This window comes from Chiloscyllium punctatum, chromosome 42, assembly GCF_047496795.1.
Source record: "Chiloscyllium punctatum isolate Juve2018m chromosome 42, sChiPun1.3, whole genome shotgun sequence".
Taxonomy (NCBI): domain Eukaryota; kingdom Metazoa; phylum Chordata; class Chondrichthyes; order Orectolobiformes; family Hemiscylliidae; genus Chiloscyllium; species Chiloscyllium punctatum.
In genome coordinates this window covers 783,229-807,551 of record NC_092780.1, presented here as the reverse complement: position 1 = coordinate 807,551, position 24,323 = coordinate 783,229, and the positions used below count along the sequence as shown (strand labels likewise).

Sequence of the window (24,323 nt, the reverse complement as noted above, 5' to 3'; positions counted from 1 at the left end):
TGGGGCAGGGCGATGGTTTTATTGGGGTCTAGTTTGTCAAAGCTGAATATAATGGTGCATATAATCAAATCAGTGACTGTGTAAATGTAGCACACAGACAGCTAGGGGCTAGAGACAGCTGGAATTTTGAAAGTGCATTTGAAGCAAATGTGAATCAGGCTGAAGAGTCACTGGACCCGAAATGTTAACTCTGCTTTCTCTCCACGGGTGATGTTGGACCTGCTGAGTTTCTCCAGTGATTTCTGTTGGTGTTTCAGACTTCCAGCATCTGCTATTCTTTATTTCATTTTAATGAATTGGGTCTTTTTTCCCAGAGGCAGGTACAGGAGGAGGTTGGGCTGAGGTCTGCAACAGGGAGTGTGGGTGATGAGCAATGGGGTCTGGGTGGCGAGGGACAGGGAGTGTGGGTGGAGTGGGAGTGTGGGTGGCAAAGAAGTGATCAGAGATGAGCTGGGGGTGGGGGGGGGGGTGTGGAGTTGATGTAATAGGTCTGAAAGCCTCCATGAGTGGCCATGCACATAGAGAGCAAAGACAGAAGTGGGAAGTTGAGTGTGGACCCTGTGGAGATCGGAGAGGTACTAAACGAACATTTCTCATCGGTTTTCACTCAGGAAAAGGAGAATATTGTTGAGGAGAAGAATGAGGAATGAGATATTCGACTAGAAAGGATCGAGGTAAGTTACGAACAGGTGTTATCAATCCTCGAAGGAGTGAAAGAAGACAAGTCCCTTGAGCCGGATGGGATTTATCCGAGGATTCTCTGGGAAGCTAGGGAGGAGATAGCAGAGCCTTCGCCTTTGATATTTGAGTTGTCACTGTCTACAGGTTTGGTATCAGAGGACTGGAGGATTGCAAATGTTGTGCCCTTGTTCAAGAAGGGCAGTAAAGATGGCCCAGGTAATTATAGACCGGTGAGCCTTACTGCTGTTGTAGGAAATGCTTTGGAAAGGATTATAAGAGATAAGATTGATAATCATCTAGTAAGCAACAATTTGACTTCAGATAGTCAACATGGTTTCGTCAAGGGCAGGTCGTGTCTCACAAACCTCATTGAGTTTTTTGAGAAGGTGACCAAGCATGTAGATGAGGGTAGGGAAGTTGACGTGGTATACATGGACTTCAGTAAAGCCTTTGATAAGGTTCTACATGGTAGGCTGTTGGAGAAAATGCAGAGGCATAGAATTGAGGGTGATTTAACAGTTTGGATTAGAAACTGGCTTTCTGAAAGAAGGCAGTGAGTAGTGGTTGATGGAAAATATTCAGCCTGGAGTTCGGTTACTAGTTGTGTGCCACAACGATCTGTTTTGGGACCACTGCTGTTTATAAATGACTTAGACGCAGGTATAGGTGGATGGATTAGTAAGTTTGCAGATGACACTAAAGTCGATGGAGTAATGGACAGAATGGAAGAATATTACACGTTGCAGGGGAACTTGGATAAACTGCAGAATTGGGCTGAGAGGTGGCAAATGGAGTTCAATGCAGCTAAATGTGAGGTAATGCACTTTGGGAAGAATAACAGGAAGTCAGAGTACTGAGTCAATGGGAAGATTCTTGGTACTGTGGATGTGCAGAGGGATCTTGGAGTCCATGTACATAGATCCCTGAAAGTTGTCACCCGGGTGGATATTGCTGTTAAGAAGGCATACGGTGTGTTAGGTTTCATTGGTAGAGGGATTGAGTTCCAGATCCGCAATATCATGCTGCAACTATACAAAATGCTGGTGTGGCCACACTTGGAATATTGTGTTCAGTTCTGGTCCCCATATTTCGGGAAGGATGTGGAAGCATTGGAAAAGGTGCAGAGGAGATTTACCAGGATGTTGCCTGGTCTGGAGGGAAGGTCGTATGAGGAAAGGCTGAGGGACTTGGGTCTTTTCTCATTGGAAAGAAGAAGGCTAAGAGGTGATTTGATAGAGACATACAAGATGATCAGAGGATTAGATAGGGTAGACAATGAAAGTCTTTTTCTTAGGATGATGACATCAGCTTGTACAAGGGGGCATAACTACAAATTGAAGGGTGATAGATTTAAGACAGATATCAGAGGCAGGTTCTTTGTGCAGAGAGTGGTAAGGGGGTGGAATGCCCTACCTGCTAATGTAGTCAACTCAGTCACATTAGGGAGATTTAAACAATTCTTAGATAAGCATATGGATGGTTTTGGGGTAGTATAGGGGAACGAGCTGAGAATAGTTCACAGGTTGGCGCAACATCAAGGGCCGAAGGACGTGTTCTGCGCTGTATTGTTCTATGTTCCATATGGTTTCAGTAAGGTGTTCAGGAACAGACTGGTAGAGATGGTGTTAAAACCAGTGAGGAAGAGAAGTTTGGCGCAGAGGCTGAGAGAGGAAAGCAATGAATAAATCTGAGAACATTTGGCTTAAATTTAGGATGGTGGTAAAATCATGATTTTGAAAGAGGTGAGAGGGTGGAACAGGGTAAGATGCTCAGAGAGCAGAAGGTCCCAGTGGATTAAAGAGTTGGAACTGGTATGTTCCACATCATCACCATGACAGCCATGTTTGAGCAGTCATAAAAGGCATGAGGCTTTATTTAAAGGGAAAGTGTCACCAACACTTGCCCGAGTTTCTGGTTTTTTTTGTGATATTATGTGCAATCATCCATAAAATGTTTATAGATGGCAAGTGTCATTCTAGTGTGGAATCCTCTCGTTGGAGCTTTTACAGGTAGACCTTTACACTGATTCAAAGTTGAGTTTGTTAGACTTTTGGAAAGAAGAAAGTGGATTTGAGGTTACATCAGATGAACCATAGAACAAACAAAGAGCAAAGAAAATTTACAGCCCAAGAACAGGCCCTTTGGCCCTCTAAGTCTGAGCCAATCCAAATGTACTGTCTAAACCTGTCACCCAATTGCTAAACATCTGTATCCCTCTGCTCCCCACCTACTCATGCATCTGTCCAGATGCATCTTAAATGAATCCACCGTGCCTGCCTCTACCATCTCTGCTGGCAACGCGTTCCAGACACCCACCACCCTCTGTGTGAAGTACTTACCGCGTGTATCCCCCTTAAACTTTCCACCTCTCACCTTGAAAGCGTGACCTCTCGTTATTGAATCCTTTACCCTGAGAAAAAGCTTGTCTCCATCCACCCTGTCATGATTTTGTAGACTCTGGATTAGTGGTGCTGGAAGAGCACAGCAGTGCAGGCAGCATCCACAGAGCAGTGAAATCGATGTTTCGGGCAAAAGCCCTTCATCAGGAGTGATTTTGTAAACCTCAATCAGGTCCCCTCCTCAATCTCCTTTTTTCTAATGAAAACAAACCTAACCTACTCAACCTCTCTTCATAGCTAGCACCTTCCACACCAGGCAACATCCTCGTAATATAGTATTGAATGATGAAACAGGCGGAATGGCTGACTCCTGTTTTTATGTTGCTAAAGGTCTTATTGCTTATGGACATTGTGGAGTGGGGCCGGGAAGCGGTGAGTTGATGGGTAAGGTGAGTCTCCATTGGGTGCATTGGGCAGGAAAGTGATTCTGGGAGTGAGATCAGTCACTTGGGATTTCTGTCTTGATAAAGCCAGAGTGGAGCTGTCTGCGTTTTGAACAGTCAAGTCAGAAACGATAACAGCAAGATCAAAGCACTGGAAGGTTGAGGAGAGACTTGGGAGAGTGTAGTATTTAAGAAAGGAAGAATAAAAGGAGAAGATATAGATTTAGAAAGAATAGAGTGAAAAATAGTTGAAATGAAACAGCAAAGGCAGAAATAATCTGATGGACTCAGGTCTGCAGTGGTGTGTGAATAGAATAAATTACTTATCTGCAAAATATTCAACTTGTCTCTGAGCCCTGATGACTGGCACCACAAAAATATCTTCTTTTTGGTTTGAAATAGGTCTCACTCTTTGAGTCTAGGATTCGGGGGAGGGGTTGGATGTAGGTTACCCTCTCCCAGTGGCAGGGGGAGCATTGCCCACTCTGCCCCCTGTCCTGGCACAATGCTGATTGCTATGATCTGGTTTCCAGGCTGAGGATGGAATCTGAACCCTCTCAGAATAAACCGTTGGCCAATCTGTCGATGGACTGGCGGAAACGAGTCAAGTCTGAATACATGCGCCTGCGACAACTCAAACGCTTCCGGAGGGCAGATGAAGTGAAGGTAATGGTGGGTGTGTCATATTCACAACTGCTTCAGGTTGTGGTGCTGCCTCACTTTGTGCACAGGCTCTGCACACTTTCCATTTCCAGGGAATGGCTATGGGTGAGGAAGGGAGTCACCCATCACACACACACGTGCAGAAACTCATTTCTCAAAGAAATTGTCAAGCTGCCAAGGGCATGGAGTCTAGTTAGATGGTGAGCCCAAGGTGAGACACTAAACATTTCTCCATCCCTCTCTAACCAACTCTTGTTCCCTTTCTATATGAAGGAAATGTTTGTCTGTAACCGCAATAAGATCAGGAGCCGAACTGAAATTCTCAATGAAGATTGGAAGAAGCTGAGGATTCAGCCAATAGCTGTCAGCACCATGCGAACTACGAGCTGTGGCAAATGGAAGGTAGATTATCGAGTGAAATCCAGCGGACTCAGTATTCTGTGCCACAGGGTAGTGTGTGTGCAGGAGCTGGGGGAGGGGAGGTTGTATGTGGGTTGGAGGGGGAAGGCAGTCAGTGATGGACTGCTACATATTGCAGCTGGCACCTCACTGAGGGCTTTGTATTCACAAATTACACAGTGACTACATCGATACTTACTGTGGCTCTGATTTCAATATCAGCGGGTTTGCTATCTACATTCATTTAAGGAATGGAGACTCCAGTGGCTCTAACTTTCAGCTTTGTGTCTGCACCTGTGCACCGAGGGAGCAGATAGCTGACCTCCCTCATAACATCTATTCCCTTCCCCCACCTCTCAGAGCCCACACTGTGGCCCCCTCTCACCTTCCCCCACCCCCTGACACATGGGAGGCTTCTTATTAGGAGGGGAATTGGTGCCAACTCTGTATTGAGGTCATCAGGTGGACCTCATAGAATATGAATTCCCTGATTGGTGCTGTTAATCTGGTTCAATCAGGGAGCTCTGGCTGACAGATATAAACAGGAGTGTCTGGGTGCTGTTCACTCTGCGAGCTGGCTCTGAGGGAGCTGGATCAGTGTCAAGGACTTTCCAAGTATAAATAAAGAGTGACCTAGAGATGGGAGACTGGCCTCTGTGGAGTTATTTCACCCTTTGTCTATGCTGGGGTTTAGCCTCCACTTGAGTCTCCCCCTGTTTTTCTCATCTCAATCGATCGTTCTAACCCTCCATTTCTTTCTCCCACATGAAGTTGTCTCGCTTTCCATTCAAGCCATCACATTCACTGCAGCTGCTCCCTGTGGGAGGGAGACAACATTCTGACCACTCTCTGGGTGAGGAAGTTGCTCCTGAATTCTCAGTTGCATTTCTTAGAAAAAGTGAACAGATGGAATTGAGAAATAGTCAAATACACAGCAGCAGTTATCCCTTCCCTTTTCCTGTCAGCTGCTCTGTCATTTGGAAACCTGGCATCCCACCTTACCAGTACACACAATGTGGCACCAGCCTATGGCTCTGACAGCTGAAACCACTTGCTCATGGTCACTGGCACTATTACCCTCTGTCACACCAACATCATGTGGAAAGACCAAGTGACAAGATCAAACTCAATCAATTAATCCAGAGCCAGGCAGCTTTCGCAATGTCACTGACACCTCCTCCTTGGGCCCCAGGCACCAGCAAGTTCTCTGCTTCACACAGGAACATCTCTGTACATTCAGCCATAACAGGGCAATGCCTGTTTGAGAAACCATATTTCCCTGAGCTCACCTGCATTCTCCTCACTGCTTCTTTTCTTCATTGCAGTGTACAGTCGAGAGTTTATTCCTAAACTTCAAGAGTCAGGCTGTCATGCAGAAGATGCTGAGTCCGGTGGCCATGAGTCCAGTGATGTATTCCTGGTCTCCTCTCCAGCAGAATTTCATGGTATGTTGGTCAGGGTGCTGTTGTGTGATATGAGGGAGTGGCTCCATTGCATTTGTATTTGGGTGTAGGTGGGATCACATTTGTAGGAATTATTATGGTTTATTTCAAATAAATATATAACATTACAGTATGTGACGTTCCTCAGTAATGCTTTTTGTTATGATGCAGGTAGAAGATGAGACTGTCTTGCACAATATCCCATATATGGGAGATGAGGTCCTTGAGCAGGATGGTGTTTTTATTGAGGAACTGATCAATAATTATGATGGGAAGGTGCATGGAGACAGAGGTAAGTTGCTACGTCTCGTTCTTGTCACAATTTTACAGTACAGACCAAAAAATACAATTCCATGAAATGTACAGCATAGAATCAGGCCAGTTGGCCCAATAAGTTCATGCTGGGTCAAAAACAAAGTTCTTGACAAACTCATTGGGTCTGGCAGCGTTTGCAGAAAGGAAAACACAGTTAACCTTTTGAGTCCAGTGACCCTTCATCCATCCCTGCTGGGACTTAACCTCCATATGAGCGCACTCCTGGCTTTCATTATCTCAATCAATCATTCTAACCCTCAGTTTCTTTCTCTCACATGAACTTGTCTAATTACCCCTGAAAACCATTACATTCAATGCAGCTGGTTCCTATGTGAGTGAGTCCCACATTCTCACCACCCTCTGGGTGAGAAAGTTACTCCTGAATTCCCAGTTGCATTTCTTGGTGACTATTTAGTATTGACAGCCTTTAGTTCTGCTTTTCCCCACATCTCTCGGTATCCAATCTATCAAAACCCTTCACCATTTTACATCAAACCTTTTGAACAACTATTGATATTCTTTTCTTCAGAGACAGATGACTCAACAAGACCATCCATCCTCTCCTGATCTCTTTACACTTTCTGTGAATTCCTGCAGTTTCCATCTTGTTCCTGCTTGAAGTAACCGCTGCTCAGTTATGAGCAAGTGTCAAGAGTTGGGGCAGGAGATTCAATGTCGTGAACAACTGAAGTGGGGAAATGTTTCCCAGTTTGGGGGAAGTTGGGAGGTCGGTGTAGCTGCTGATGTTACCATTGATGAAGACACGGGAATATTATGGATTGTGATTCAGTCAGTGATGCGACAGAGCCCAGAATATTCAGATTCTCTAGATCTGCTATTCAATCCCAGCTTGGCTCATTGTCTCCTTCAATTAGCCATTTCTCCTGACCTCTAAATTCTCTTAGGCTCCAAATGTCTAATCAATCTGAACCTGGAATATATTCCAAGATGGAAATCATAGCCCTGTGTTGTAGAATTTGCTAGGCTGTAAGACAATTCCAAACCTGGTCTTTGGGGATAGAGTTGGTAGTGAAAAACTCTGGGTGGGTATCTCCCCACTCTGCATCAGTCAAGGTCTCAATACAACTGCTAGGATAACAATCCAATCAGTGCCATCTCCCTGCATGTACCCAGTGGGATGCTGAGATAACCAACTGTTTTAAGAGCCAAACCTCTTTGTTTTCCTGAATGGCCTCCCCTTTACTGTTCAAGTTTTTGTGATTCTGGGTTGCTCAGTTCTCTTTTGATTTCTGTAGCTTGCTTTTCATCTGGTCGGATGAGAGAGCACTTTCTTCACTCGCTGCTTGGTTGATTCAAAGTGACCTGAGCAGTGGGTTGTATTACACCCAGGGGGCGATACTCTCATGTTGTATTACACCCAGGGGAGGGCTGATACCCTCAAGGTGTATTACATCTGGGGGTTGAAGGGCGATAACCTCTTGTTGTATTACCCCTTCCCTGGCAGGGGGGCATATCCTCATACTGTATTACATTCCAGAGTGGGGGTGGGGGTACAATGCCCTCATATTATTGTTGCGGGTCTAGGAACCAAAAGAGCTGGGTATATTCTGGGAACCCAGGCTTGAATCACATCAGGGCAGGTGAAATTTGGATTCAATAAAAATGTAGAATTAAAATTCTAGATGACTTAATTGTTGTTTTTAAAAATGGTTCACTCATGCCCTTTAGGAAAGACAATCTGCCATCCTTACCTGGTCTGGCCTACACGTGACTCCAAACTGGCTGATTCTGAAATAGCAGAGCTAGCCATTCATTTGTATCAAATCAGTAGAAAGTTTAAAGACAAGAATGACCTGGCAGTGATGTGGCAAGTGGGAATGACAACTGCTAACTCAACCTTGTCATCCTGCAAGGCCCTCCTTGCTAACATCTGGGGACTACAGTCAAATTCAGGAGAGATCTTATACTCACGGAATCATACTGTATGAACAATATCCCAGACATCCCCATCACCATTCCCAGATATATCCTTTCCCCTCAACTGGACAGACCCAGCAGAGGTGGCAGCATAGTGATATACAGTCAGGAGGATTTGCCTTGGGAGTCCTCAACATTGACTATGGACTCCACAAAACAAGGAAAGGACCAGCTGGTTACCACAAAGCCCCCACTACCCCACCTCTCAGCCAATGAATGAGTGCTCCTCCATTTGGAACAACACTCTGAGGAATCTCTGAAACCATGTTATAAAGTAGTCTGTTTCCAGATGTGATATTCCATAGCAGCTGCTGAGATTGAGTTTTGAGATGGTGTTTACGTTCACAGAATACTTGGGATTAACAGCTCAATGTTTTGCAGAGTGTGATTTTATCAGTGATGAGATCTTTACTGCACTTGTTCGTGGTCTCATTCGGGAGTCAGATGATGAAGTTAAGCCAACAACTCCCTCTCGCACCAACAGCCGACAGAATATGAAACGAGGACAGGATGAGTTGCAGTGCGGTGATCAAAATGCTGAGGATGGTGAGTTTTAACAGACCTATCCTAATGGGAGTTTATCTTATTCACTGTCATGACTCAGTGTCACTGCCTGAGTCAATGTTTATTGCTCATCCCCAACTGCCCTTGGTAATGCCACCTGCTGTCACCACTACAGTCCTTGGGTGTTGGTATCTCCACAGTGCCATTAGGAGAGCGTTCTGGTATTTTAAATAAATGAATAAACTTTTTTTTAAAATGAAATTCTTGCAGAGCTGATTGAAAGGGGCTAAGGCAAGAATTGAGTTCGAGTCTTTCAGGGATTTCATTGAACAGTCTTGGAGAGAGAGAGAGAGAGGTCACTGTGTCTCAGCTTTTTACAGCTACTTGTAATGAATTGCTGTTTGTGGGATTTTTCTTTGCTTAAATTAGCTGCTGTATTTCTACATTACAATAGTGACAATACAGCTGATTTGCAGGGTCCCAAACCCAGAGATAACTCCCCTGTGTGAATCTTCATCCCCCAGTCCTCCTCCTCCTTTCTGTCTCTCCAGTTGGCAGGCTGAACCTTGCTGCGGTTCTCTGTGGCTTTGAGCTCCTCCTGGTTGCCCCTGGTCTCAACACAGCACCCTCCCTAAATCACAGTGCCAAGGGCAGTGCCCATCTATGCCATCCTGGGGCAATTCAGACTGCAGCTGAGACACCAAAAGTCACTTCCTCCCCGACAGTCATTATTCTGCCCAAAAGGCAGTGGAGGCTGGGTGACTGATTTCTAATTGATGGAGAGAGGTAGGTGATTGGTCCAGACAGGAAAGTGCAGGTCAGCCAGGATCTTACTGAATGGAGAGGGGTTTGGAATGGCCTATTCCAGATGGAATCCTATGTTTCTGTAAGTCAAAGCCCCTTTAGGACAAAGGAGAGAAAGTTCTAGAGAGCCAAGGCAGTCGGAGGAGTTTGTAGAGATTGGGCTTGGAGGGGATCAGTGGTTTGGCTTTTCCAAAGTGCAGGGAGGGAGGTCAAAGGGGATGTTGAGAGAATTGGAGGGGCCACTGAACCTCCTTTGGTTCTGTACAAATTGGGAAGGCCATTTGCCTGCAATGCCCATTTCACTCACACACTCATTAAACACTGGAATCTCAGATTGAAATATGAATGTGTGACTTCAATCCTGTAATAAGGTGTCCAAACCATTAAATGTATATATTAATCACCAGCCCCACTCTGGACCCCACAACAGCATGCCAACGTGGGGGAGGAGAGAATGGTATATTGTATTCAGTCTTTGACATGCAGACTAGTTAATACTAAAATTCATGTATTCAGATTTCCAGTCTGGCCCGGCCTGGCCTGGCAGTGTATGTTGGCTTTCTGTCCCTTTAACCCTGCTCTCACTGGATGTTGCAGGGACTGAGGAGAGATCTAACAGAAGGCTTCCACCAGACAAGATCTTCAAAGCCATCGCCATGATGTTTCCAGATCGGGGCTCATCGAAGGAGCTAAGAGAGAAGTGAGTTGAACACATCTTTCTGTGCACATTCACCCTTCTAACTCTCCCAGCCAGCCCCCAACCGTTGCCACATCTTTCCATTACAGAGAAAAAGCAGTGAACAGTAATGCTTGAGACAAATGTACTATTGCCCTGGAACTCCAGAGGCACACAGGATGGGGTAGAGGAGGACACATCATTTGCGGGTTTTCCTGTTTTTTATTCTTCCTCTGGGCTCATATCCCGTCACCACCACCACCAGCAACCAACAACAACCCATCCCTGATTGCAGCAAAGACTGAGTTGATCAATGATGTTCCTGCTTCTCAGGTACTGGGAGCTGACGAAACTCTGTGATCCCTCAGCAGTCCCTCCAGAGTGCACTCCAAACATTGATGGACCTAATGCTAAATCAGTGCAGCGTAATCAGTCCCTGCATTCCTTCCACACCCTTTTCTGCAGACGATGCTTCAAGTATGACTGCTTCCTGCACCGTGAGTACCAACCACTTGTTTTGGGGCAATAGAGACTTGTCTGTTTGTCAGGCCTGGGCTGACCTTCCTCCTCCAAGGTGAGAGTCACTGAGGACAGAGTTCCCATGTGGAATTCAATAAGTGACAGCAATAATACTGGGGCTTACGAGCAGTATGGGTGGGGTGCAATAAACATTCTATTAAACTGATAACAGCTCAAACACTATCAGGAAAGTACTGAAGAGGAAGGTGTCTTACGTTTACTTTCACGTCCTTTCCCCAACCTTCAAGATTCTCACTCATCACACCTTTGGCCAAGGCACATGTGTCAAGAGTGTGGTGCTGGAAAAGCACAGCAGGTCAGGCAGCATCTGAGGAGCAGGAGAATCGATGTTTCGGGTATAACCCTTCATCAGGAATTTTGGGCTTATGCCCGAAACATTGATTCTGCTGCTCCTCAGATGCTGCCTGACCTGCTGAGCTTTCCCAGCACCACACTCTTGACTTTGATCTACAGCATTTGTAGTTCTCACGTTCTCCTAACAGATTCCCTGTGGGCTAGTCACAGCCAATTGGGACCCATTTACTCTATAAAGCTCCTCTGTGAGTGTGTAAATGTGTCCTTATTGGTTTAGTGGCTGTAAAGTGGTTAGAAAAGTGTTCTAGGAGAAAGTGAGGACTGCAGATGCTGGAGATCAGAGCTGAAAAATGTGTTGCTGGAAAAGCGCAGCAGGTCAGGCAGCATCCAAAAAGCAGGAGAATCGACGTTTCGGGCATGAGCCCTTCTTCAGGATTCCTGAAGAAGGGCTGATGCCCGAAACGTCGATTCTCCTGTTCCTTGGATGCTGCCTGACCTGCTGCGCTTTTCAATAACACATTTTCAGGTTAGAAAAGTGTAAAAGTTAGAAGTTGTGAGAAAGGGTCACTGCGCCTGAAGTGTTAACTTTGATTTCGCTCCACAGATGCTGCCAGACCTGCTGAGCTTTTCCAGAAATTTCTGCGTTTTTGGTTTGTAAAGGCCAGATTTGGTGAGAGTGGGGATTTGATGCAGATTAGAGGGAGAACTGTGGTTTTCTGTCTCTTATACTTGACACTTGAATCAGCTTCAGAAATAAATATTCAACATTTGTTTTAGGTTTTTGTGATTACTGAATGTTAGTGTGTAGAAAAAGAAGTAAAAGTCTTAAAACAAACCAAAAAGTGTGTAAGTGAAGTGTGAGTCTGGACATGTTGACAGAAATATGAAGCTATAGAGTGAATTGTGGAACACTGTGACACATGAAGGAAGAACAGGAGAGACTGGGCTCTTTGCTGAGGAACTTGGTTACACTTTACAGTTATGGACAATACGCGAATGGCCTTGGTGTAATCGATAATGTTTAGAAGAGGTACCCAGGTGTGGTTGAAAGTGTGGACTCGTGAAAACTGACTGCACTACTTTCTTAGAATGTTTGTGTTCTGGAGAAAGCCTGTTGGAGGAAGCTGTGTAAAGGCCAGGGAACGAGGGCAAGTGGAATCCAGTAGCTGTAGGGCATTCAGTAACTTAAAGAAGACGGCAGGTGGCATTATTTCTAAGTAGCAGCAAGAATCCCACATCATTTGTCAGGGACATATGGAACTAATTTTGAAGGATACTGGAGGGGGATGGGATGGGAAGAGTAGAAGAAATCAAGTTTGGAGAGTTCCAGAGACTAGGAGCAAGGTTAAAGAAAAGGAAAACAAGGATCAAAATGTCTGGATAATTACTGAATCCGATATAATCAGATAATCAGGTTACGGAGGAGTGGCCTGGCGGAAAGGGATTCCATTTCATGGAACTCTGGAGCCAATAGAAGAGCAAGAATTGTGTCACTGAGATGGGTTCCACCTGAACTGAGCTGAGATGAGGGTCCAACTGAAAAGCATAAATAACGTGGTCACAAAGTTTAACGTAGTAGAAAACATAAGAAATCGGAGCAGGCGTAGACCATTCAGCCCCTCAAGTTTGGTGCTGCAATGGAAAATAGTTGACAGATAACTGCCAGGTTGTCAGTGTGGTTGTCAGTGTCACGTTGGAATTATCCATCAAATGTTGTCCAGTTGGAGAAACATAGTTCATGTTGAACACTTTGTGCATTTTGCAAGCATGGCTTGGTTGGGAATACTAGTATAGAATGAGTAAAAAGTGAGGGCTGCAGATTCTGGAGATCAGAGTCGCGAGTGTGGTCCTGGAACAGCACGCTGGTCAGGCAGCATCCGAGGAGCAGGAGAATTGAAAAGAGTCCACACTTTCAAGGGAAGGGCTTATGATGAAGAGGTTATGCTCGAAACTTCAACTCTCCTGCTCCTCGGATGCAGCCTGACTGGCTGTGCTTTTCCAGCACCACACTCTTGACAAGTGTAGAATGGGTGTGAAGTGTACTGTAACCTATCTTTGTTTCTATCTCTGTTGGGAACTTGACTATTTACCAAGTGTATAAACAACCTAGATGATGTGATTTTGCATCACAATTTGCAGATGATAGTACGTTTAGTCACATCCAAAGAAGTGCAGACAGAAGCATGTATTACAGAATGACAGGAGAATATTGAAACAGGTGGCAAAACAGTTGCAAATGGATTTAAAGCAGGAACATTTGAATACAAGTCATCCAGTTTAGGCATAAAACAGAGGAGTTTGCAAATGATGGATACAGTAAATATCCAAACAGAAATGACAAGTCACTTTTCTTATTAGTTCATGAGATGAGGACTTCTCTAGTTAGACCAGCATTTACTGCCCTTCCCTGAGTTCATCACAGTCACTGCCTGCTCACGCTCTGAGTATGTGTGTTTTTGTGTGGATTTTTATTCATTCGTGAGATGTGGGCACCTCTGGCTGGATCAGTATTCCTTGGTCAGCCCTAATTTCCCCAGAGTTGGTGATGGTGAGTTTCCCTCTGGAAACATTGAATCAAACAAATGCTATGGACAGATGCAGAAGAAATGAGAAAGGTCGATAACACTGATATTTTTTGTATCTAGCAGGCTAAAATGTAAGAAGGTTGAAATTATTTTATCAAAGCTTTGGTTATACTGCACTTGGAGTTACTCTGTGAGGTTCTGAACGCCACATTTTAGGACAGATAGATCCTTGTTTTGGAGTGCAGTGTAAATTTACTGGAATGATTCATTGAAGGGTTAAATTACAAAATGAACTTGCAAGGTGATTTAATTAAATATTTGAAGATATTACGGTGAACACGTGGGGTCAGTAGAGAGAAGTCATTTCTGGCAGTTGCAAAGATTAAGTTTAGGGACATGGTTTAAAATCAAGAGCCAAACTTTTCAGGAATTAAGTTGTGGTAAAGTTCAGAATTTACTTCCTCCAGTGGCAATTTGTGCTGGAACAAATGTTTATTAAAATGATGGATTAATGATTTTTGTGAACTAACTATACTACAGGATTTGAGATAAAGATGAGTGTAATGTCATTTCTGAATGTGGTGGACTGAATGCACTCTTCCTGTTTATCTGTCACACTGTTCCATCAGGTACAGTCATTTGTTACAATATAAATTTTTTTTTGCAGCTTTTCATGCGACACCAAATATGTACAAAAGGAAAAATAAAGAGATAAGGGTGGAAACAACACCGTGTGGGAAGGACTGCTTCATGTTTCTGGTGAAGAAAAACTTTTATTTTTCAGGCTGGGAATTAATTTGAGCAAAGAGATGTCTCAATAAGACCAGTACCCATCCTCCCACAGGATTCATGGAGCCCATTGCTCTGTGGTCACTGAGACTAGGGCTGTCCCTTCACCAAGGTGTTTCTGGTGACGTTCAAGAGAGAGCAGGAAGCGGGGGGAGGAGTTGGGGGGGGGGGGGGGGAGGGGAGGGGAGGGGAGGGGGAGGGAGGGGAGGGGGGGGTGCGGTGGAGGAGGTGGAAAAGGTGGAGGGGGGATGGTAGGGGGAGGGCAAGGATTGATGCTTGTGCCCCTTCTCTCACTTGGCTTGTTGAGTTTACTGATTATAATGTTGAGTTTGGACTAAGACTGATTCTGCGATGTTGCTGATTGTTGGATGCAGGATGGAGCCAAGGAGTTTTCTGCCTCTCTCTCCACTGTTCAAAATAAAACACGGACAAAACGGAGCACGGGGCGGCGCAGAAAGCATCACCATGGTAACTGGAACCAGCCCAATGTGCCCCCAATTGCAATCAGTGAGCTGAAAGATGGCGACAGTGACCGGGAATGCAGTGGTGAAAACTGCCAGAGCTTCTCAGGTAATCATCTATGTGACCAAGACCCCAACACCCAGCATCAAATTTCGCCCCCACCCTGACCACTTCCTCCCCCAAATTCCCATTGTACCTTCCAACCAGGACCTAAAACCACTGAACCTCCAGTCAGTCTCCAGCTGGTAACTCTATCAATGTTTGCATTTACAGATTTATCAGAAGGAAGCTCCCGGAGTCAAACACCAGTCAAACTGAAACCAATGCCTGGACCAGATGATGCCTCTGAGACCCCTAGTCCGAGCAAGACCCCCAGGATAACTGAGATCCCTGGGCAAATTGAGACCCTCAGGACGAGCGAGGTCTCTGGGATGAGTGAGATTCCCAGGATGAGTGAGATTCATGAGAAGAGTGAAACCCTCAGGGTGAATGAGATTCCCGGGATGAGCGAGAGCCCTGAGATGAGCGAGACTCCCAGGACAAGTGAGATTCTGGGGATGAGTGAGACCCCTGAATTGGATGTACACAGTGCAATACCACAGGCTGTAGCTTGGGACAGTGCTGAGGAATCGTTGTTCCGTGTGTTACATGGAACCTATTTCAACAATTTCTGTGCAATTGCCAGACTGATAAAAACCAAGACCTGCACTCAGGTAGGTCAGCAGAAGGTTCACAGGAACAGGTTCTGAGCTCTGCAAGGCGATGAGGAGGAGAAACAGAGAATTAGTTGCAGTGGATGGAGATGATTCTTTTTGCCTTTTAAAATTTGAGATCATTGGGGCAAACATGAGACTGTTAAGTTTATAAAATTTTATAGAATGTTCATTATTTAATGCAGGTTACTGTTAAAATAAAATTTGGAATCAGAATTTTTTTTAATCATCTAGGTTATGGCTTGGTTGTGCAGGTTGTGAATCTGGACTGGAGAGAGTAGGAGTCTGCAAATCATCAGATTGTCCTGAGTGTCCAGGTCTGCAGGCAGGGTTTCTGTGTCTACTCTCTCCAGCTCAGAATCGGCCACTGGGAGTGGGAATGGGGGACTTACTGGGAGTTGTAACTCATGAATTTTTCAAAAGATGAAATGTTGCTGTTTCTGAGTGGAGTATCCTCTCTTGAAGGTGTATGAGTTTGCAGTGAAGGAATCTTCCATCATTCACAAGCTGCCCACGGACCATCATATTCTGTCCCCACCGAAGAAAAAAAGAAAGCACAGGTGGGTGTGCGTACAGCCCGGGTCAGGTGGGTGTGCGTATAGCCCAGGGTGGTTGGTATGCGTATAGCCCAGGACAGGTGGGTGTGCATATAGCCCGGGGCGGTTGGTATGCGTATAGCCCAGGACAGGTGGGTGTGCGTGCAGCCCAGGACAGGTGGGTGTGCGTATAGCCCGAGGCAGGTGGGTGTGCGTATAGCCCGGGACAGGTGGCTGTACATATAGCTAGGGGATAGGACAGTGTGTGTATAGCCAGGAACAGGTGGGTGTGCATTTAGCCAGGGACAGGTGAGTAAATGGTCATATAGAATGAGGTTATATTTCATTTATCATTAAATAATTTAATACTATTTTTATGAATAATCATTGTTTAAGGAGCGGTGATTGCATAATGGTATTATCACAAAACTATTAATCCAGAGACCCAGGTAATGTTCTGGGGTCCCAGGTTCAAATCCTGTCACAGCAGATGGTGGAATTTGAATTCAATAAAAATCAGGAATTAAGAGTCAAATGGTGACTGTGAATCTGTTGTCAAATGTTGGAAAAACCCATCTGGTTCATGAATGCCCTTTAGGGAATCCTTACTTGGTCTGGCCTAGGTGTGACTCCAGAACCACAGCAATGATGAACTGCCCTTTGGGTAATTAGGGATGGGCAATAATGGTACCGAGATGGTGACGCTTTGGACCTTAACAACCTGAAGTTTAGAAGTTTTTAAAGTTCAGAGACTCTGAGGTATTTGACAGGGTCAACACTCAGGTTACCTCCTCTGGCTGGGGAATCAAGAACACGGGACCCTTTTTCAGGAAAAGGGGCCAATCCTTAGGACTGGGATGAGAAGGAATGTTTTCAATTGGAGGGTTGTGAAGTTTTAAAATGCTCTGCCCCTGACAGTTGTGGATACCCCATCAGTGAATATATTTACAGCTGGGATCAAGAGATTTGTGATCTCTTGGGTTCAAGGGGTCTATAGAGGGGGTAGGAGTGAAGGTGAAAGTGAAGATCAGCTGTGATTATATTGAATAGCAGGGGAGACTTGATGGGCTGAATGGTCCACTTCTTATCATCTTTTATCTTTTGTGGGTTAAGAGGCAGGACCTGGTGCCAAGTCCCAGAAACAAGGCAAAGCTGCTTCAGTTCAACTAGAATCGCGTCATCATCTGAAAAATGTTTGGATAATGTTAAAAGGGTATATCAGTGAAGGCCAGGGGGAGTAGAGGCAGAACCTTATGATGCTGCCTAGTTGCAGACTCACAACCTCTGATCTCTGACCCTGACCCCTTCACAGGAAAATGAGGAGTGTTTGAGTTGGACAGTCTGTTCCCTTGCTCCAATGGCTGGACCCCAAGCGAGTGAGTCAGGGTCTCGTCCTGTACTTTATAAACTCTGACCAATTAACATTGACTGGAACAGCCTCTGAATTGGTTTCTCTCTATTACAGATTGTGGGCAGCACATTGCAGGAGGATGCAGCTGAAGAAAGGCCAGTGTCACAAACTGACTCTAATAATTCAATGACCTCTGACCCTGTGTCCAGTGTGGGTGACCTCTGACCCCATGCCCCTGTGTGAGTGATCTCTGAGCCTGTGTCCAGTGTGGGTGACCTCTAACCTTATGTCAATGTATGTGACCTCTGAATCTATGTCACTATACATGACCTCTGAAAATTGCACTTCACGTTGGGAATGTTGTGGGGAGCTTGATCGAAGGGCATGGTGCTGGAGGAGGGGCAGAATCAAGAGGGGAATGTTGGGGAAGAGGTATTGGGACATGTGTTGGAGGTTAATGTTTTTATTTGTTTATTTTCTGTGCTTTCTTCTTTTGCAGACAATTCATCGAATCAGGTTTACAATTACCAGCCATGTGACCATCCTGAGCGACCCTGTGATGTCACATGTCCCTGTGTCACGGCCCAGAACTTCTGTGAGAAATTCTGTCAGTGCAACCCTGAGTGTAAGGCAGAGCAAATTCCCACCAAGTGCGAGAGGGAGGTGGTCATGAAGTGTGGTCTGGGGAGGGGGTGTGTGGTCTAGGGTAAATGGGTGTGGAGTGTGGTCGGGGGGAGGCAGGTGTGGTCTGGGGGAGGTAGGTGTGGGGTGTGGTCTGGTGGATGTGGGTGTATGGTCTGGGGGAGGTGGGTGTGGGCTGTGGTCTGGGGGAGGTAGGTGTGGGGTGTGGTCTGGTGGAGGTGGGTGTATGGTCTGGGGGAGGTGGGTGTGGGCTGTGGTCTGGGGAGGTGGGTGTGGTCTGGGAGGTGGGTGTGGGGTGTGGTCTGGGGAGGTGGGTGTGGTCTGGGAGGTGGGTGTGGGGTGTGGCCTGGGGGAGGTGGGTGTGGGGTGTGGTCTGGGGAGGTGGGTGTGGGGTGTGGTCTGGGGAGGTGGGTGTGGTCTGGGAGGTGGGTGTGGGGTGTGGTCTGGGGAGGTGGGTGTGGGGTGTGGTCTGGGGAGGTGGGTGTGGTGTCGGGAGTCGGGTGCGGTCTGGGGAGGTGGGTGTGGGGTGTGGTCTGGGGAAGGTGAGTGTGTAGTGTGGTCTGGGGGAGGTGGGTATGGTCTGGGGAGGTGGGTATGGGGTGTGGTCTGGGGAGGTGAGTGTGGGGTGTGGTCTGGGGGAGGTAGGTGTGGGGTTTGGTCTGGGGAAGGTGGGTGTGGTCTAGGTGAGGTGGGTGTGGGGTGTGGTCTGGGGAGGTGGGTGTGGGGTGTGGTCTGGGGAGGTGGGTGTGGGGTGTGGTCTGGGGAAGGTGGGTATGGTCTGGGGGAGGTGGGTATGGGGTGTGGTCTGGGGAGGTGAGTGTGGGGTGTGGTCTAGGTGAGGTGGGTGTGGGGTGTGGTCTGGGGAAGGTGGGTGTGGTCTGGGGGAGGTGGGTATGGTCTGGGGAGGAGGGTGTGGGGTGTGGTCTGGGGGAGGTGGGTGTGGTCTGGGGAGGTGGGTGTGGGCTGTGGTCTGGGGGAGGTGGGTGTGGGCTGTGGTCTGGGGAGGTGGGTGTGGGGTGTGGTCTGGGGGAGGTGGCTGTGGTCTGGGGAGATGGGTGTGGTCTGGGGAGGAGGGTGTGGGGTGTGGTCTGGGGGAGGTAGGTGTGGGGTGTGGTCTGGGGGAGGTAGGTGTGGGGTGTGGTCTGGGGGAGGTAGGTGTGGGGTGTGGTCTGGGGAGATGGGTGTGGTCTGGGGAGGAGGGTGTGGGGTGTGGTCTGGGGAGGTGGGTGTGGGGTGTGGTCTGGGGAAGTGGGTGTGGGGTGTGGTCTGGGGAGGTGGGTGTGGGCTGTGGTCTGGGGGAGGTGGGTGTGGGCTGTGGTCTGGGGGAGGTGGGTGTGGGGTGTGGTCTGGGGAGGTGGGTGTGGTCTGGGGAGGAGGGTGTGGGGTGTGGTCTGGGGGAGGTGGGTGTGGGCTGTGGTCTGGGGAGATGGGTTTGGTCTGGGGAGGTGGGTGTGGGGTGTGGTCTGGGGAGGTGGGTGTGGGGTGTGGTCTGGGGAGGTGGGTGTGGGGTGTGGTCTGGGGAGATGGGTTTGGTCTGGGGAGGTGGGTGTGGGGTGTGGTCTGGGGAGGTGGGTGTGGGGTGTGGTCTGGGGAGATGGGTTTGGTCTGGGGAGGTGGGTGTGGGGTGTGGTCTGGGGAGGTGGGTGTGGGGTGTGGTCTGGGGAGATGGGTTTGGTCTGGGGAGGTGGGTGTGGGGTGTGGTCTGGGGAGGAGGGTGTGGTGTGTGGTCTGGGGAGGTGGGTGTGGGGTGTGGTCTGGGGAGGTGGGTGTAGTCTGTGGAGGTGGGTGTGGGGTGTGGTCTGGGGAGGTGGGTGTGGGGTGTGGTCTGGGGGAGGTGGGTGTGGGGTGTGGTCTGGGGAGGTGGGTGTGGGGTGTGGTCTGGGGGAGGTGGCTGTGGTCTGGGGAGATGGGTGTGGGGTGTGGTCTGGGGAGGTGGGTGTGGGGTGTGGTCTGGGGGAGGTGGCTGTGGTCTTGGGAGATGGGTGTGGGGTGTGGTCTGGGGAGATGGGTGTGGGGTGTGGTCTGGGGGAGGTGGGTGTGGGGTGTGGTCTGGGGGAGGTGGGTGTGGGGTGTGGTCTGGGGGAGGTGGCTGTGGTCTGGGGAGATGGGTGTGGGGTGTGGTCTGGGGGAGGTGGGTGTGGGGTGTGGTCTGGGGAGGTGGGTGTGGGGTGTGGTCTGGGGGAGGTGGGTGTGGGGTGTGGTCTGGGGGAGGTGGCTGTGGTCTGGGGAGATGGGTGTGGGGTGTGGTCTGGGGGAGGTGGGTGTGGGGTGTGGTCTGGGGAGGTGGGTGTGGTCTGGGAGGTGGGTGTGGGGTGTGGTCTGGGGAGGTGGGTGTGGTCTGGGAGGTGGGTGTGGGGTGTGGTCTGGGGAGGTGGTTGTGGGGTGTGGCCTGGGGGAGGTGGGTGTGGGGTGTGGTCTGGGGAGGTGGGTGTGGGGTGTGGTCTGGGGGAGGTGGGTGTGGTCTGGGAGGTGGGTGTGGGGTGTGGTCTGGGGAGGTGGGTGTGGGGTGTGGTCTGTGGAGGTGGGTGTGGGGTGTGGTCTGGGGAGGTGGGTGTCAGGTGTGGTCTGGGGGAGGTGGGTGTGGGCTGTGGTCTGGGGAGGTGGGTGTGGGGTGTGGTCTGGGGGAGGTGGCTGTGGTCTGGGGAGATGGGTTTGGTCTGGGGAGGTGGGTGTGGGGTGTGGTCTGGGGGAGGTGGGTGTGGGGTGTGGTCTGGGGAGGTGGGTGTGGTCTGGGAGGTGGGTGTGGGGTGTGGCCTGGGGGAGGTGGGTGTGGGGTGTGGTCTGGGGAGGTGGGTGTGGGGTGTGGTCTGGGGAGGTGGGTGTGGGGTGTGGTCTGGGGAGGTGGGTGTGGTCTGGGAGGTGGGTGTGGGGTGTGGTCTGGGGAGGTGGGTGTGGTCTGGGAGGTGGGTGTGGGGTGTGGTCTGGGGGAGGTGGGTGTGGGGTGTGGACTGGCAGAGATGGATGAAAGGATAGGATGGGCCTTTGCCAAATGGAACTACTGGCCAATGAGGATTGAGGCTATGGTAGTGATGGAACTGGGTATGAAGAACAACTGAGATATTGTCAGCTGATTGGTAAGAGGTCGGGAGGCAGTGAGAATGATTGTGGAATATAGTTTCAATACTAATCTGGGTCAAATATTAACATAACACCTCAATTGTCATAAAATCCCACATGGGTCACTAATGTTCTTTAGGGAAAGAAATTGCTGTCCTTACCTGGTCTCGTCTACATGGAATTTCAGAGCCACAGCAATATGGTTCTGTTTTATTTTATTATTTTTTTTCTTCTTTTTTTTTCACCCCCACACTACCGCCTAACTGCGGTAGTGCTTATTTTTCCCCAGCACCCATGGTATGGTTCCGTTTTAACTGCCCTCTGGGCAATTAGGGATTGGCAATAAATCTGGCCTGGCCAGTGACACCCTCATTGTGTGAATGAATAAAGAAACAAAGAGACAGATGTTCTAAATTGTCTCTAGTGTTGCCATTGGCCTCATTGTATGAAAAATGCAAATGAGAATAGATCCCACAGTTAATCAACATGAAGAGTTTTTTGAGATTGTGAAGGGTTTCAATTCATCTTACACGAGTCAGAGCAGAAACAGACTGAATACTTCAGGAAGTGTTGAGAAGGAATTCTTCTTGAATGGTTTGAACAGATGTCGGAGGAGGCCATTTGGCGTTTAAGACTGTGATATGGCTCTCTGTGATTCCTCCCAGGTCAGAATCGTTTTCCTGGCTGTCGCTGTAAGACCCAGTGTAACACCAAGCAGTGCCCATGTTACCTGGCAGTGCGTGAGTGTGACCCTGATCTGTGCCAGACATGTGGGGCAGCTGAATACTGGGGCAGCAAAAACGTCTCGTGCAAGAACTGCAGCATCCAGCGCGGCCTCAAGAAGGTGCTTCAGAGCTGGGACAGCAGGGGATGGAACTTGGGGGGGGGAGGTAACCCAAGGGTGAGGGAGATCAAGGGCAACCCTGGTGAGGGGCAGGACACGGAGCTCCGACTAGTTAGGGTGGACATGGGTTGGCGGTGGGGTTGGCGGTCCATTCCCAGGGGCCATGTTGGGGTTGGGGCCATTCCCATTGCTGCCCAGCAGCAGGACTCATTGTGAATCTGAATCCTGCGATGATCCCAGTATGGGGCTTTCTCTCTCTTACTGATTCCTCCTTCTCTCTCAGCACCTACTCATTGCTCCATCAGACGTTGCAGGATGGGGAACCTTCATTAAGGAATCCGTCCAGAAGAATGAGTTCATCTCAGAATATTGTGGAGAGGTCAGTCATCACTGTTGGAATTAAGGATTGGTTCACAAACAGATTTCATGGAATTGCAGTAAGAGGGGTTCTGTGTGAAAGGTGTGTCTGGGGACCTCGAAGATCATAGACAATGTGAGCGATGAGGTCTTGGAGAGTGTGTGTAAAGGATAAAAAATGTTTAAAGCATTGTGGGCTCAGCTGTTTACAATTGAATTAAATGAAAGGAGTGACTGTATTGCCACTAATTTACACTATAAAGAGGAAGCGAACTGTAAGTGAGACACAAAGTGTTTACAGAGGGGCATTGAGAGCTTGAGTGAGTGGGTAAAGATTTAGCAGATTGATTTTGATTAGATTAGATTTGATTACCTGAAGTGTGGAAACCAGCCCTATGGCCCAACAGGTCCACACCGACCCTCAGAAGAGTAACACACCCGGACCCATTCCCCTACCCTACACTTACCTCTGACTAATGCACCTAACACTAAGGGACAATTTAGCATGGCCAATCCACCTGACCTGCACATCTTTGGACTGTGGGAGGAAACCGGAGCACCCCTACAAAATTATGAGGGACATGGATAGGATAAATAGACAAAGTCTTTTCCCTGGGGTCGGGGAGTCCAGAACTAGAGGGCATAGGTTTAGGGTGAGAGGGGAAAGATATAAAAGAGACCTAAGGGGCAACCTTTTCATGCAGAGGGTGGTACGTGTATGGAATGAGCTGCCAGAGGATTTGGTGGAGGCTGGTACAATTGCAACATTTAAGAGGCATTTGGATGGGTATATGAATAGGAAGGGTTTGGAAGGATGTCGGCCGGGTGCTGGCAGGTGGGACTAGATTGGGTTGGGATATCTGATTGGCATGGACGGGTTGGACCGAAGGGTCTGTTTCCGTGTTGTACATCTCTATGACTCTATGACATGGGGCGAATGTGCAAACTCCACACAGTCGCCCGAGGCTGGAATCAAACCAGGTCCCTGGTGCTGTGAGGCATCAATGCTAACCACTGAGACACCGTGCCACCCCTATGAGCCTGTTCACTTTGATTGGAAGAACAGAATCAGAATATTGTATAGCGACATTATGTAAATGGAGAGACACTGACAACTGTGTTGCAGAGGGATCTGAGTGTCTTTGACACGGATTGCAAGCAGTCAGAATGCAGAAGCAGCAAGTGATTAGGGAGACAAATGGAACATTAGTCTTTAGTGTGAGGGGAATGAAGGACAAAAATAGGAAGCCTTCTTATAACTGTACAGGCCATTATTGGCACTGCAGCTGGAGTACTGTGTACAATTTGGTCTCCTTTTTAGAGAAGGGTAATTAGATGTTGTGGAGGTTCACTCAGCTGGTTCCCAGGATAAACAGATTTGTCATCTGTCAAAGGTTGAGCAGCTCGAGTTGAGACTCACTGGAGTTTAGAAGAATGAGAGGTGACGTTGTTATCTAAGATTGTTGACAAGGTGAGTGCTGAGAGAGTGTTTATTTCCCATTCTTGGTGGAGTCCAGGACAAGGGGGCAAAGTTTCAGGATCAGGGGTGTCTGATTTAAAGCTGAGGTGGGAATGAAATTCTCTTCCCAGAAGATTGTTAAGCTTTTGAATTCTCTACCAAAGATCAGTCAAGGCTGGATTGTGGGAATGAACAGGAAAGTGGAGTTCAGATCATGAGGAGATCACCCATGAACTTGTTGAATGGTGTAGCAGGATTGAGGGGCCGAATAGTCTCCTGGTCTTTGTTTAATGTTCTTATTGCCTGGTGGAATATGTTGGGTTCCCACAGTGACCTCTGGTTTATGGCCTCTGATCTAGAAAACAATTTGATTCCCTAAATCCATGCTAACCCCTGATTGGATGGCAATGCTCAGTTGAGGCATTGAAGCCACTCAGCACCTGGACTGAATCTATGTGGACTGTCCTGAGCCTGGACAGAGTCTATTCAGACTGTCTTGAGCCTAGTCTGAGTCTATACAGACTCTCCTGGGTCTGGACAGAGTCTATAC

General features: G+C 48.0%; 1 protein-coding gene across 2 annotated transcripts in view; it reads left to right on the top strand.

Annotated features, from left to right (window-relative positions):
• The window catches only part of ezh1 (enhancer of zeste 1 polycomb repressive complex 2 subunit), a 35,037-nt gene that overhangs the window by 3,142 nt on the left and 7,572 nt on the right, over positions 1 to 24,323 (top strand). Inside the window, exons 2-17 of one of the 2 annotated variants that reach the window (XM_072561155.1) lie at positions 612 to 674; positions 3,997 to 4,129; positions 4,400 to 4,528; positions 5,851 to 5,970; positions 6,139 to 6,259; positions 8,602 to 8,766; positions 10,126 to 10,228; positions 10,538 to 10,701; positions 14,231 to 14,322; positions 14,727 to 14,922; positions 15,088 to 15,527; positions 15,993 to 16,087; positions 17,529 to 17,569; positions 17,914 to 18,039; positions 21,779 to 21,957; positions 22,241 to 22,336. In XM_072561155.1, the coding sequence (XP_072417256.1) occupies positions 4,004 to 4,129; positions 4,400 to 4,528; positions 5,851 to 5,970; positions 6,139 to 6,259; positions 8,602 to 8,766; positions 10,126 to 10,228; positions 10,538 to 10,701; positions 14,231 to 14,322; positions 14,727 to 14,922; positions 15,088 to 15,527; positions 15,993 to 16,087; positions 17,529 to 17,569; positions 17,914 to 18,039; positions 21,779 to 21,957; positions 22,241 to 22,336 (2,193 nt within the window). In that variant the 5' untranslated portion in view covers positions 612 to 674; positions 3,997 to 4,003. The remainder of the gene's footprint in view (positions 1 to 611; positions 675 to 3,996; positions 4,130 to 4,399; positions 4,529 to 5,850; positions 5,971 to 6,138; positions 6,260 to 8,601; positions 8,767 to 10,125; positions 10,229 to 10,537; positions 10,702 to 14,230; positions 14,323 to 14,726; positions 14,923 to 15,087; positions 15,528 to 15,992; positions 16,088 to 17,528; positions 17,570 to 17,913; positions 18,040 to 21,778; positions 21,958 to 22,240; positions 22,337 to 24,323) is intronic. The other variant, XM_072561156.1, reaches the window with a different exon arrangement.